This window comes from Pogoniulus pusillus, chromosome 9, assembly GCF_015220805.1.
Source record: "Pogoniulus pusillus isolate bPogPus1 chromosome 9, bPogPus1.pri, whole genome shotgun sequence".
NCBI classification, from domain to species: Eukaryota; Metazoa; Chordata; class Aves; order Piciformes; family Lybiidae; genus Pogoniulus; species Pogoniulus pusillus.
The window spans coordinates 22,011,824-22,025,842 of NC_087272.1; the positions used below are offsets into that span (position 1 = coordinate 22,011,824).

Sequence of the window (14,019 nt, forward strand, 5' to 3'; positions counted from 1 at the left end):
CTTAGCATTCTTGATTATCACTTGTGGAGCCAATTTCAGTGGATTTGAGTGGGATCGTTGTTGTGCATAATTACTTCACTTGCATAAATTATGGCAGAAGAACGGGGCCCTCAAGCACTGGTCAGATTTTACTCTTTATGCTTCCCAAGCCCTCCAAAACAAACCTCATACTGTAAGGAGGCGCAAGTAATACAATGGAGAAAGGTGTTTTGTTTTATTCTTCAGTAGAGATACAGAAGACACAAGTATTTGAAGGTCAAAAAACAGTGTGAGAAAATCCACATTCAGCTTTCATGGAGATTGATAGCACAGGCAATACAACGAGGGCTGGGTTTGCTGCTTGGTAATGATGAAATGTTCATTATCAGCGGGTTAGAATACTTTATAAACACAGCTGAGGACATGTAAATTCTTTGTGTTAGCTTCCTGCTGTTCTGTGAACTTGTGACACATGCCCTAATTTGCTTCTGCCTTTTGTTAAAGGCCTTAGTAAAAATTCCAAATTGAATTGCTAGCAGGACTTTGTTGTTCAGTAACATAAATGAAAATATTAGTTACATAAACACTTACACCTTTAATTAATGTCCCCAGTGCCCCGTTCATTTTCATCCTCCTGGATTGCAAATCTAATAGATTTGCCACCAGAGGACGTTAATTGGGAGTGGCACCACTTTAGTTCCTATTCAGTTGTCTTTATTGTAAGCTGGATACTTTTCATTTGATTCCACAAACTGCATTATATCAAATTGCCATAGCATAGCATCTGATTCAGTTTTTCCACGAATTAAAATACTTGTTACCACTATACTTAGGTTAATTTCCATCATTAATCTTGCTGTGTTTCAGGATTCCCTGGAGGAATATTTCAGGAATCACCAGTAACCCAGTACTGCTTTAATATCATTAAATATGAACTATTTGTGCTTTGAGCATTGCAGAGAGATGGTATTATCATGTTGGAGGAACTCAGTGTCACTACTTAAAATTATTGAAAGTTTTCGTTTACCAGGTTACGTGGCGCTGAGATAACAAAGATTGTCGTAACGTTTCATGATGTGATTATTTGTATGCCTTAATCTGATCAGCATTGAGTTTGCTGCAGAATTGTCTACAAAGGTAGACAGACACATGTAGCACTTCCTAGTCAAAACACTCAAAACCTTTAGTGGGTAGGATTTTAATTCAGGCTCAGTGACTGTTACTTAATTGCTCACACAACTTCACAGATCAGCTCAGAGAATCCACTGCTTAGCAACACTACTAATGTAGGTGTCCCTGTGCCATTATGCAGCACAAACTGAAGGTACCTTCCTGTACTCCCACTGTTTTTTGCAGTTGTTGGTTCATCACTTAAGGTGCCCAAGCACATCAGCAACTGCAGTGTTGACTATTACCATTGAAACCAGACAAATGAGTCCAGGTCCTAAATAAAAGTATTTTGCAGACAAAGGTTTAGTACATTCAGTTTAGCTTTTGAAAGATGGGTAAGAACATCCTCTGATGCCCTACTTCTGTTTCTGAGTTAAGTAGAGGGAAGGCAGTGAGCAGAACTACAGCTATCCTGCTAAGTATTTAACAAAGGAGTCTTTCACCTCAAATATAAGAGTATATGCTATTTTTAGAGCATTAAGACCTTTATCTGGAGCACTGAGGAACTGGGAAAACAATCCTAACCATGTAATCAAAACCTTTGAGTTAATGAGTCAGTGTAAAAAGCTCCTATCTCACTTTTCTTTAAGATTTGGTCAGTCATAGTGTTCTTGAGTCTTTCTTTTATAGTATTTTTCATGTTTTTAATTGAAGTAGACATCATTTCAAAACAATTTTCTTCAGCTAATATTATTCTCAGTTCTTTATGTTGTCATTTTTTGTATGCTTCTAAGCTCTGTTAATTATTTCTTTACACACAACCAGTAAAGCATACAGTAAATCTCTAACTGTTCTGTCATCTGTTTCTCTCCCTCTTCTGAAAAGTCAGTGCTTTAAGCGTTCCTGGTTTTTTGCCTTTCCATTTTTCTGTTTACTATGTAAAGCATGAATAATAACAATGTATCATTCACAATACTGAATTTTCAGCACCCATTGAATCAAGATTATGTTCATGGCATGCTCTTTCTTCCAGATATGATGCGATTCTTAATAGCACATATGCATACAGATATCCAAATCAGAAAACTGTATAACCAATGCCTCATTCTGTTAAAAAAAAAATCACAAACAAACAACAAAACCCCACTCAACCTCTGTGTATTCCAACAGCAAATCACCTCAAATTCCTGCCTCAAATACTAACTTTTCCTCAAATGCATTTTTTTAGGGGGGGAAATGTAGTATGTGTGGTTACTGGCAACATAGCTAAAGTCTAACTCATTAATCTCTTTGATGTCACAGACATTCATGCCTTAATATGGAAAGGCAATGTTTCCTCTTTCTTCATCAAGTTTCTGCTGTGGGATAGATAGCAGTGTGTTCTCTGAGAAGTGACGCTCCGAGCTGAAGCTGCCATCTCCCAGTACAGTTTGTGTTGGGTGGGAACTTGATTGTTAGAGTCAGTTTGGTCCACCTGTGACAACAGAAGATGTTCACCTCCCGAAAGAGAGAGATGCACAACATAGAGTAGAACCCACCCGTCTGTTATGAATAATTGTTGCAACAATAGATTTCTGGTTTTGTGGTTGCTGAGATCGCTGCACAAAGGCAGCTTGGGAAGTGTTATTTCCAATTTCTGGAAAACTCTTTGTATTGTTTCATGAGGCCCACAAAGGACAGAAATTCTGTTCATTGCGGTGTCCTGTTTTCCTGGGGTTTTTCTTTTGCAGCTGCACTTTTTGTGTGTCTTTGTCTATGCAGCAATCATACGGACACAAAATTCTGCTTGTACATTTGAAGAATGAAAACAGAATGTGATGTCATCTAATTAATGAAAGCAGAAGTGAGAACAAACCACGCAGACAGGTTGATACATGCTGTTTCTAAAAATAAGTTTGGCCCACGTTCAATGTCAGGGTAATACACATCTCAAGAATGTTTATAAAAGTAACTTTAGCTGCCTCTCAACTTTGTGTCTGAGGGAAAGAACTGACAGTGTAGATTTTTAAGGGATTGTATTGCACTCCTTTGAGAGTTAGTATGTCAAATTCTTTTAATCCTTAAGCTGTAGTCTTAAAATAACCAGACAGGCTGCAGTTCTGAGTGAAACCAGGGAAGCATTGTCAGCATTGTAAACTTAATAAGGTGGGTGATGTGGATCAATTTGTGCTGTCCTTTGCTTTCTGCCTCTATTAGAATTCTGGAAGATCATTAGCCACCCCTGGGATGTGTTTGATTAATAGGCATGGTTCAACAAAAGAAGTGAGGTCAAAGCGTGATCTGAAATTACGAAAAATGTGTATTCCAAAGGGAATTTCCACTTTGCAAATTACAAATGAGGAAAAGTGCCTTCTTTGTTTTGATTCCAATTAATCTATTGGTGGTTTATCATCGTGATAACCTGTTAAGAGCTTTGTTGTGCCATAAAGTATTATGCTATACTACACTGTCTAAAAGCAATGTGCTTAAGTATACACTACTAATAAGCATATTGAGGAAAAACAGTCAAAGATATGTCTAAGAAATTAGTGTGTTTAAAAACACCATGGTGATTCTTTAACTTGAGATAAGGCAGGGAAGTGCCTATCTTTACAATATCCTTTTTTTCCTCTGAAGATGCTGTAGACATCAATTTGCATTTGCGTCGTTTCATGGGCAAGACAATTCAATCAATTCTCATTTTGTTATCTATGTCTACATATTTACCTGTGCCAGAAATGGAGCCGTTGGATGGTTGTTATGGATGATGATGTTATAGCAGTATAGAAAGTGAAAATGAAAATGTATTTTAACCATTAGTAATTATCTTATATTTTGACTGCCCTTCCTCCCCAGTCCTTGCTCTTCCAAACTTTATCAAGCAAATCTTTCATTGCAAACGGTGATGAAAAGCAGAAATTACATAGATGCATGAATAACTAACACTATGGTCTGCTTATCAATGGCTCTGGTTTTATTCTGTTGCTCTTATTTTCTTCAGGTCCACTGTCTTGTGTAGATTAAGCATGTTTTGTAGCCAGAAGATGCTATTTCTGTTTATTTAGTTCCCCATGAGATGAAAGCAATGGTTTTGTCTTTATGTCTGTGCTATTCACTATTAGTTTTATCTGGAATGTCTATGTCTTCTAGACTGACTTCTCTGATGGTGTCACTGAGTCCCTGGAGATACAATTTGATTTCATTTCCCTGTTACCACATGCATTTGGCTTGTAAATAACTGCTGTCCTAAAAATTGCTGCTGACACAGGTAGCAGGTTTGCACTAGCTGGGTCTTAATCTGGAATGTTTGTATCATTCCTCCAATTAAAAACATGAGGCATTTTTTTGTTTATTAGCATCTACAGGCATCAGTTTCTCTTGATGAAGTAGGTGGGTTTGCCTCTTTTACATGATTTTTTTTTCCATAACTTTGATGATTATATTGAATAAATTCAGAATAAATATTATTCGGTCAGCACATGCTTGCTCCTAACTTATAATTCGGACCAGTTTCTATTATAAGAACTTCATACCGAGGCATCTTTCTGCAACTGTGTTGGTTGTCCTCTAAACAAATGAGTCTGTTTTGCTCTAAATACAAATGGGATACAATGTAATCACATATGTTTACCACAACTCTTTCCTTTATTGACAGACTTCACCAAAAAATCTGTTTTCAACTCCATCTGCTCTTTCTGACACAAACCAAACAATATAGTTGCTCTTAAAAACGGTCACAATGATAAGGAAAGATGTACCAGAACTATTTAAAGCCTAGCATAGGGGCTCTACTCAGTTGATGCCAGTTTTCTCATCATTGTTCAGATATTATGATCCTATGTTCTATTTTAAAACTCTGGTCTGTTCAACAGTGAGTCATTGTACATACAGTCAGACCTAAAAACCAAAAACTAGATTCTGAGTGCAACAAAAAAAAAAAACAAAAACAGTGGCCTTAAGGTCTTAATCTAATGCATATGGGAAGGTCTTTTGCTTTTCAGCCCAGAGCTGGATTACTGGATTACATTTTACATAGTATCTAACCATCACTTTTTAGTTTTGTTTGGGTTTTTTTGTCTTTATGCATGGAGAATCACAAGGAACAAAATCTTGGTGAAGGAAAATATATTTATTAGCAAAAGAGTTGTTTTTCAATTGCCACCTCTATGAAAAGAGTATTTAAATTACTTCCAAGAAAATAATGTTACAGGGCAAAAAGTTTCATGCTAGCTTTTTAAAAAGAAAACAATTTTTTTGGTAACAGTGGTTTTCAGACTTTTGCTGCAGCAGATGTAGTGCATCCAAGTATTGCCTCAGCTCATCTTACAGATTCTTCTGTGATTCAGAGTCACAGAATCATTGAGGCTGGAAAAGACCTCTGGGATCATCAAGTCCAGCCTATGACCCAGCACCACGACATCAGCTAAACCATGCCAGCAAGTGTCACATCCAATCTGTCACGCCTCAAAAACAGCTTTAAGGTCTCTGAATAGCATGGAATGGTCTGGATTGGAAGGGACCTCCAAAGGTTGTCTAATCCAACCCCCTCTGCAGCAAGCAGGGGCACCATCAAGAACAGAGCCACAGAATGTGGCCCATGCCCTTCAGGCAAGCATGGCAGGCAGGAGTCATTCCTGTGCTAGGAAGAGCTACAAACATCCTCCCCTCCAGCTTCAGTCTCCCCAGCATGCGGCCATAGCATCTCCTCAGGCATCCCACCTGGTTGGGCCTCAGGTGTCTCTTCACCCTCATGCCTGCCTCTCCCAGCAAAGCAGCAGCAGAACATAGGTGAACATGTTAGTATGAACATACAGTTACTATGAACATATTATGTATACTTGATAAGATATAGCTTAATCATATAATCATAGAATTTTTTAGAGTGAGACCTTGAAGAGTATCAAGTCCATCATCATGTTACATATAATTTCCCTGAATAATATGTAATTTTTTGGAGCACATTTTCAGTTTGTTGTTCTTAATCATGACAGAAAAGTGCTTTCTAATGAATGTTACTTGCATTCTTCACAACTGACCACTGACTTTATTGCATTAAAAAAAATCCAAAACACTTTTATGTCATCAGCAAACTAACATCACCCTGCATTGTCTGGGTGATTTTTTAATCTATTGAATGGTGTATGTCCTAGTACATAGTGGCAAAACTTCATTGGCAAATTCCTGTAAAAACTAACCATCAAATTTAACCCTCTACACCATGTATTTCAGTCACTGTATCTTTATACTTGGCAGGTCTTTCACCTTATGCTATGGCTTATTAAATTCTTTAAGAAACTTGCAGAAATCCAGCTGCTCTGTCAGCTAGGCCACCTTTATCTCTGTGCAAAGAAGTTTGAGATTTGGGCAGGGCAGGGTTTTTTGCAGGAGCCATGCTAACTTTTTCTGTATTCAGGTGAGTTGCTCTTTGGTTATACCTCGTCATCATTTGTTACTGAAGCCTGTAATTCCCAAGGCGTTCTTTGAAACCTTCTCTGAAGCCTGGCATCTGAGCAGAGAGTTTGACGACAGGCAGAATTCAAAAGCACTTCTGTTCTACTTACAGAGAAAGCACACATCTCTTGTAGCTTTTATAAGCAGAGCTAATAGTGTTGTGGCCGTGCTGGTTTGAAGGCATCAGTGAAGCAAGGAAAAGGAATTTTCAGTTAAAAAAATTAACAAATCCTCAAGTTCACATATGATTACATATGTGTGACCATGGATAACTGTTACTGTAGATTATACATGTAATTACATATATATACGTAGTACATAATTACATGTGGGGCATACATTTATATTATATTGTATTATATGTATCTATACCTATATAAAAATATGTATTTGTGGTTGTGCATTGCCTTGGTTTGAGTGGACAGAAGCTTTTACCTGCTAGGTTGACCATGAGCTAGCAGTGTGCTCTTGCGGCCAGGAGGGCCAATGCCCTTTGGGTGTGTATTAAAAAGGGTGCAGTTAGTAGATCAAGAGAGCTTTTCCTGTCTCTCTACTCTGCCCTGGTAAGGCTGCATCTGGAGTACTGTGTCCAGTCACATAGAACTGCTTGAGAGATTCCAGTGCAGAGCCACAAAGATGATTAAGGGAATGGAGCATCTCTCTTACAAGGAGAGACTGAGGGAGCTGGGGCTCTTTAGCTTGGAGAATAGGAAACTAAGAGGTGATCTCACTGATGTTTATAAATGCATGAAGGGCAAGTGTCAAGAGGATGGAGTCAGGCTTTTCTTGATGATGCCTGATGACAGGACAAGGGGCAATAAATGGAAGTTGAGGCATAAAAAGTTCCCAGTAAACATGAGAAAAATTTTTTTTCACTGTGAGGGTGACAGAACACTGAACAAGCTGCCCAGGAGGGTTGTGGAGCCCTCCTCTCTGGAGATATTCAAAACCTGCCTGGATGCATTTCTGTGTGATCTAGGAGATCCTACTCTGGCAGGGGGAGTGGAATAGATGATCTTTTGAGGTCCCTTCCAGCCCCTAACATTTTGTGGTTCTGTGATTCACCACCAAGGGCAATATCAAAGGAGTCTGGAACCCACTGTCCACCTGCTATTCTATTGCCTGTGGAGAAAGATAACAAGCAAAATTAATGGAGTAACATAACTAATGAAACAGATATTCATAATAAGGAGGATAAGAAGATGTATTTTCATTAGAGCTTATAATAACTGGCAAAAAGATTTTAAAATGTAGTGCCAGGTTGATGGGAAAAAAAGAGAAGCAGCCAGTTATCCATGCTGGCTGTCTGAGAAGTTGTAACCTCTCAGACTTACTTTACAAATAGACTTTGTTGTGTTGCTTCACGTGATTTGAAGTATAAACAATTGGATCCATAACATTAAAATCAATCATCATCAGACACATTTATTTCACTTTTTGTTATCTATAGAGTAACTTGGAAGAAAATCTCCACAGGCTTTCATTGCCAGGTAAGCTGAGAATGTAGAGGATCATACATTTGACAGCTCTGAACAAATCTGTTATCTGCCATGACAAAAAAAGTAAAATAAGAATACTTAACCACTTAAATAGCAGATGCTTTGAAGTTATACAGAAGCAATAGTCTTAAGCTCTACAACGCTCTCTTTTAGTGCACAGCTATTGTTAGTATGATTAAAAGAGGAATTATTTCTGACCACTACATGCTGATATGTGAGATTTGATCACTGTCATTAAAATAGCTTGCACAGCAGAAAATTTAGTTGGAAGTTACAAAACTGCCAGGCAGCTCTTTCAGCCCAGGAACCAGCAGCTTCTTGCACTGTTCTCCCTGAAGTCAACCACCAGCTACCTTTAAACTTCTTGTTTAGTCTGGGCTGTCCATCATAAAGCACTTTGTTCCTAAATTGTCTTGACTACATTTACATGGAAAAGTGTTTCCAGGTGTTTTCAGGGATAGGTGCTTTCTTTAATAGCATATTAAAGAAATTCAGCTAATGGTTTGCATGTTTCTCTTTTGAACCTGAATATAAAGGCATAGTTTCCTAGGTATTAGCTTAAAAATTTAAGACTTGTATACACATGGATGCAAGTACTTCTTTTATGTAGAAAGTCACAGTACTTCATGAACATTACAGACTTTCAACTTGTAATTTAAAACTGAGAATAGAGGTGCTATAATTTCAAATGTATATAGTAATTGATATAATAATTACTTCTTATACTTCAAGTGGATTGAATTTTTAATAGTATATTTTTCAGAATAAAATAATTTTATGTTTCTGCTGTATACAGTGACGTGACCATATATTGACAAAAGAATCTGACTTGCCATGGTCTAGTTGACTGGACAGGGCTGGGGGATAGGTTGGACTGGATAATCTTGGAGGTCTCTTCCAACCTGGTTGATTCTGTGATTCTACTTGAAATTTTCAATAACTGTGTGCTCAGATTCTTAGAGGTCTTTAAGAGAAAATGCAGTGCAGTTTGCAAACTGATTACTGGGGTTTTTATCACTTCTTGTGAAATGATCCATGACTAATATTTAAAGACTTTTGTTCCGCAGGTTTCTTTCACTGAAATAATGGGTGTGTTTCTGTCAGAGTGTAGCCAGCCACCTGACTTAAAACTTGCACAGCCTGTTTCTGTTCTAAAATGTTCTTCATTGCCATATATAAAGGGCTCAATGCTTCCCGTCAGAAAGAAATTTTGTAGAAACACTGTAGGGCCACAAGGGAAAATGTATTTCCTTACGTAGTGGAAAATAGGCCCTACATAATGGAATATCTACTGCCTAATGCTGGCTGATATTAAATAAACCTGTGATATTTGAGATAATCAGGTACATTTCTCATTTTCATTTATAGGCTAAGGTTTCACGCATTAATTTGTCTGCAGTTTGAGATGTTTTCTATGGGCTGGTTATTGTTTTGTCATGTTGCAGTGTTTTTAGAGGTCTGATCCTTGGTTGTTGATCTCTAGTAATAATGAGTTCTACATTTTAATATTATCATCATCTTTACTGGTAGTACAATAATTACAGTGTTTTTTTCTTGTCTGAGGTCATGCCTAGTAAGTAGATAATGATAAACAAATGCTGGGGTTGCTGAGTAAAAATTCTCAGTGTAATCATATTAAAAACTAATCAGATCTATGTTCTTTGCAGTGCAATATTCACAGCAGCTCTGAGCAAATGCAAGCTGCTACTGTCTTTGTGCCCTTACCATGCTGATTCACCATCTCAATTAGAGAGTGTCGTCATTGTTTTTTAGAAGTGTAAAACTCTTCAAGAAAACATCCTTACTTTTAAAAATAGCAGCAGTAACAGCAAAAACACCATCAACTTTTTTTGTTTTACCCAGTCAAATATATTGTGACTAAATTCTGTAGAGGAGACAGTAGAAATTTTTCTGTGCGTAATCTCATTTTGTAATTCTGTGTCTGCAGATAATAGTGACAAGGCACAAGAATATGTCAAAGGTACTGAAGATTCTGCTTACGATGTTCTAAATAGGGAGAACTTACAATTTTTATTCCTGATTTACCCAGTTGTGAGAGGAGTTGGGTCATTGAATGGCAGGTCTGGTATGTATCCAAGAGCAAGTTATCTTAATGTTATAAGAAAACTACCCACAGCCTTGCTTTGTTTTGTTTCTTCTATTTTTTTCCTTGTTGCTCTTCTCTTTTTTTTAAAATATTATTTTCTTTTTTCTTTTTTTTCCTTAACACCTATCTCGTTTTAGCCACTCTTAGGAAGTGCCAACGCATGACTCAGTAGCACACAGCAAAATTACATTATCACAAAAGAACATGCATACACTGCACTCCCTGCAGCAAAGATTTTTTTCCCTCTAATCTACACCATTCTCATTTCAACATAATTAAGAGCTCCACTCAACATCTGTATTTCTATTCTTAAAAAAAAATCACACTAGCAGAAGAAAAGGTTATGCTTTGAAGGACTAATTTATTAGCTGAAAAAAAATATGCCTACATTTACTGACCAGTGCAGCTGCATGCCCATTCCTCTGTCATCCATACAGCATATATGCCTGATTTTATCAGAACTGAATCTTCAAGGGGCATGAACAGGAGTAACAGTTTCTGAAAAACTCAGATTATATACTTCTCGAGATGTCTATTTCCTCTACCTACTTTCCTTTGCCACATGAAGCAATTTGAAGGAAAAAGGTAGGCTCAGGAGGCAGTCAGTCTACTCAAAGTCTTCATGAAAGCCACAAATACAAAGAGTGCAAACACAAGTCTGAAAACAGCCTTTAGATATCAAACTTAAGAGAATCCCACTATGTGTGACTGAATTTGCTGCAGACTACTGGAGGTAGTGACTAGCCCCATCAATAGGTGTCCTTCTATTGACCCACTGGCTTCAGTTTTAAACTCTAGGAATAAAGCTTCAGCCTAAATATAATGCTCAGTAGTTTTGCTATTACCATAATTTAGAATCCACTCTCACTTTTTTTTCCACTTTAAGAAGAAAGCCACAGTCACATAAAATTTTAGAATTTTCAAGTCCTATGACTGCAACCCTAGTTCATTCTGTTAAGAAACAGGCATGAGACTTTTGGAAACAATTAAGCAGCACACTCAAAATCTAGTGTTGCATGCTGTATACTACAGTGTCTATAGTATCAGCATCTAAATATGCAGCATTTCCTAAAGAATCTGTTGTGAATTATTCACTTTGCTGTCAGCTTTCTGTTGGTCCCTATGCTCAATGCTTTGATTTGTCTTCGTTTTTCTAATTGCATTTCTCTTCTCTGTTTTACAAAGTGTTTACCTCTCAGTCCTGCTGGTTGGTTGCATCAGTAACATGTACTGTCAATGACTGTGGTTAGTAGTACTGATGTGGGTAGACAGTCATGCTGTAGTTTGCAGGTGTCAGCTGATAGGTAATCATAGGGCCACAGTGCAAGAACTACACAGTAAAGCAGAATTTTGTCTTCTAAAGGTTAGTTCAGAGTTGGAGCATAAAGAATAATGAACCTAAACTCTTCAGTAGGGTTTGGTGAAATCATCTGTGGAAGTGATGATGATAATAGCACAGCATTAAAAAATACTTATTTGAATATTTTACTTTTATAATCTTGGGTGAGATTTTTTATGTTTCTGTGAGCAAGATAAACTGGAAACCAAATATATTAGTTTTGCACTAGGTGAGGGAGAAGAATTATGCAATACTGGAAGGTCTTGTTGCTATCTTCACAACAGACAGAAAGTATCATCATAAGATAATAACAAATGCCTTGAAAATGGCATGAATATTTGATAGCACACTTTGGCAGCGTATCCAGAGATGACTGACTCTTCCTCAAGGCATCTGCATTCAGACTCATTCAAAATTCAGTATCTTGGCTGTAGATTATTATATGAAAATCGTTAGAAAGTGTGAAGTTCTTTGTGTCTTATTGCCTGTACGTGTCTAGTACTGGCTAAGATGGCATTGCTCCAACAGACATTATGGTCCAACATTTCCATAATGACAGGATCCCTCATCCACACTGCGTGTAGTCTGGGAGAAGAGATTGTCCTTAGCTGTAATATTAAAGGTGTGTGGAGATTTAGAAAGTAGGAAAGGAGAGAGTACACCAGCATTAATTTTTGTCACTTAAATGTAGCTTCTCACAGTTTATTCTCAATTATTTTTGTTTTACTGTGAAGTTTCCTCTTTCTTGCAGGCTTTTCTACTCTTACTGATAATTATTTTTCTACCTTCTCCCACTCCTAGAACTGAATAGTAGTATCAGCTGATAGTGCGTACTCTCATGGTGTTTGACAAGTACCTCTTCATGGTGTTTGAAGGGAGTCCTACAAGAAGAAATGTCTCACTTAGAGCTTGCAATCTTAGAGCTATTTTTTTTCCATTTAGTCCAGGATCCTGCAAATGCATTGCTGCATCTAAGTGTTATAGCAAAGCAATAGCTAACTTATGAACACATCAGAATGAAGTTTGGCCTAGTAATGATAGAGTAGGTAACAATGATTTCACTATTGCAGTCTGCTTGTTTCTTCCTGAATTTTGTCACAAAAGGTGGATGAGATTAGACTCCACTCCTGGATGAACACTGCAGCTAAAACTAGCCTAAAAAGAAAGCAAGTAAAACAGAAAAAAAGGCAGTCTATAAAAAGCAGCACTTTAGAAAATCACTAAACTGAGTGTTGGTTTTGTGGTGTTTTAAAAGTCAGTGTCTGACAGCAATAGGATACTGAGTGAGATGGACCTTTAGTCTGTCTCTGTATGGCTATCTTCTCAATAAGAGTGTGATCACCACTTCTTTGAAAGCTCCATGGTTATGTTCTTTAGACCAAAAGTTGTCATGCATCCATTACATCCAGTAAACCTTGAATTAGTGCCCAAATGGACACTAAGTAAGCCTTGCTTTCTGGCCCAACATATGAATGGGACTACATTGTGTATGGTTATACAATGAGTCCTTAATTACACCATCCTTTTTTCCTGTTTTGTCTGTCACTATCAACCTAGACTACTTCTGTCACTGGTGGCATTTCCAGCACTGAGTGCTTCTAAGTATACATGACCTAAATATTTGCCATGAAAATGAAGTTACAGTTCCTCTTGCCTCAAAGTAGAGGGATGAGAATAGCTGCCTCTAGATCACTAAAGATCATCTCTCAACACTGAAGAGCATTCAGTGATATTGCAAGAAGTTACACTTTAAAAACATATTTAGAAGCTGCAAGAGCAAGATGCACTTTAAGACAGAAATGTCTGTAAAAAGGAGGGACTGCAAAGCTCAAGCAAAAATGTTGTATAAAACATGGAGAAAACTGCTGCACTCCATTTTTATTTCTTACTTTTGCTTTTCCTTCCTTTACCTGTAGCACCCATCCACCTCTCCATCCATTGAGTCCCTCCAGTTTGTCTTTCCACAAATCTACAATTATCTGCAAAAGACCTTTTCATTTCTCTTCTCCACCTTGGCTTGTTTCTTCATTTAGGATATCGGGAACACAGTAAGACTAACAATAGTAGTGACTCACAAAACTGGTCTTACTGTTTTAAAAGTGAAAGCAAGGAGATGGGTGCAGATGAAGTCCAGAGAATGCACTTAAAAGCAGTATAACGTCATACGGCTGTCAGACAGTGAACCCCCTCAGTGAGAGTTTTACAGATTACCACAGCTTCTTTATAATTTGATGTCGTTCATGTTCTGTAAAGCTAATTGCAGGCAATGCAGTTGACTTCTAAAGAGTAAGATTTTTTTTTTGTTCTGTTCATAGAATCATAGAATGGTTTAGATTTGTAGGGACCTCAATTTTACTCCATTGTAGTTTGTACCATTATAGCATGGAAGCCCTTTTCCTTCTTGGCCTTCATCAGCATCTGTCCTTGGTTGTTGAACAAAAATACTGAAACAATTGTGGTAGTTGAGTAAAAATGTAATTCGGTGCTTGAGCAGATGCCAAGAGGTTACTCTATCATGGGCAGCAGTGTAGCAGCAGGATTTATAATGCATCAAA

The 14,019-nt window shown here is 37.5% G+C and overlaps 1 protein-coding gene across 7 annotated transcripts in view; it reads left to right on the top strand.

Moving 5' to 3' along the window:
* The window catches only part of GALNTL6 (polypeptide N-acetylgalactosaminyltransferase like 6), a 430,986-nt gene that overhangs the window by 284,186 nt on the left and 132,781 nt on the right, over window positions 1-14,019 (top strand). For 5 of the 7 annotated variants that reach the window (XR_010303417.1, XM_064148866.1, XM_064148863.1 and 2 more), the window contains exon 5: window positions 9,967-10,104. The exons of the other annotated variants lie outside the window; for them this stretch is intronic. Coding sequence is in view for 4 of the 5 variants with exons in the window: in XM_064148866.1 (XP_064004936.1) it covers window positions 9,967-10,104 (138 nt within the window). In the remaining variant the exon portion in view is untranslated. The remainder of the gene's footprint in view (window positions 1-9,966; window positions 10,105-14,019) is intronic. 7 annotated transcript variants of the gene reach the window in all.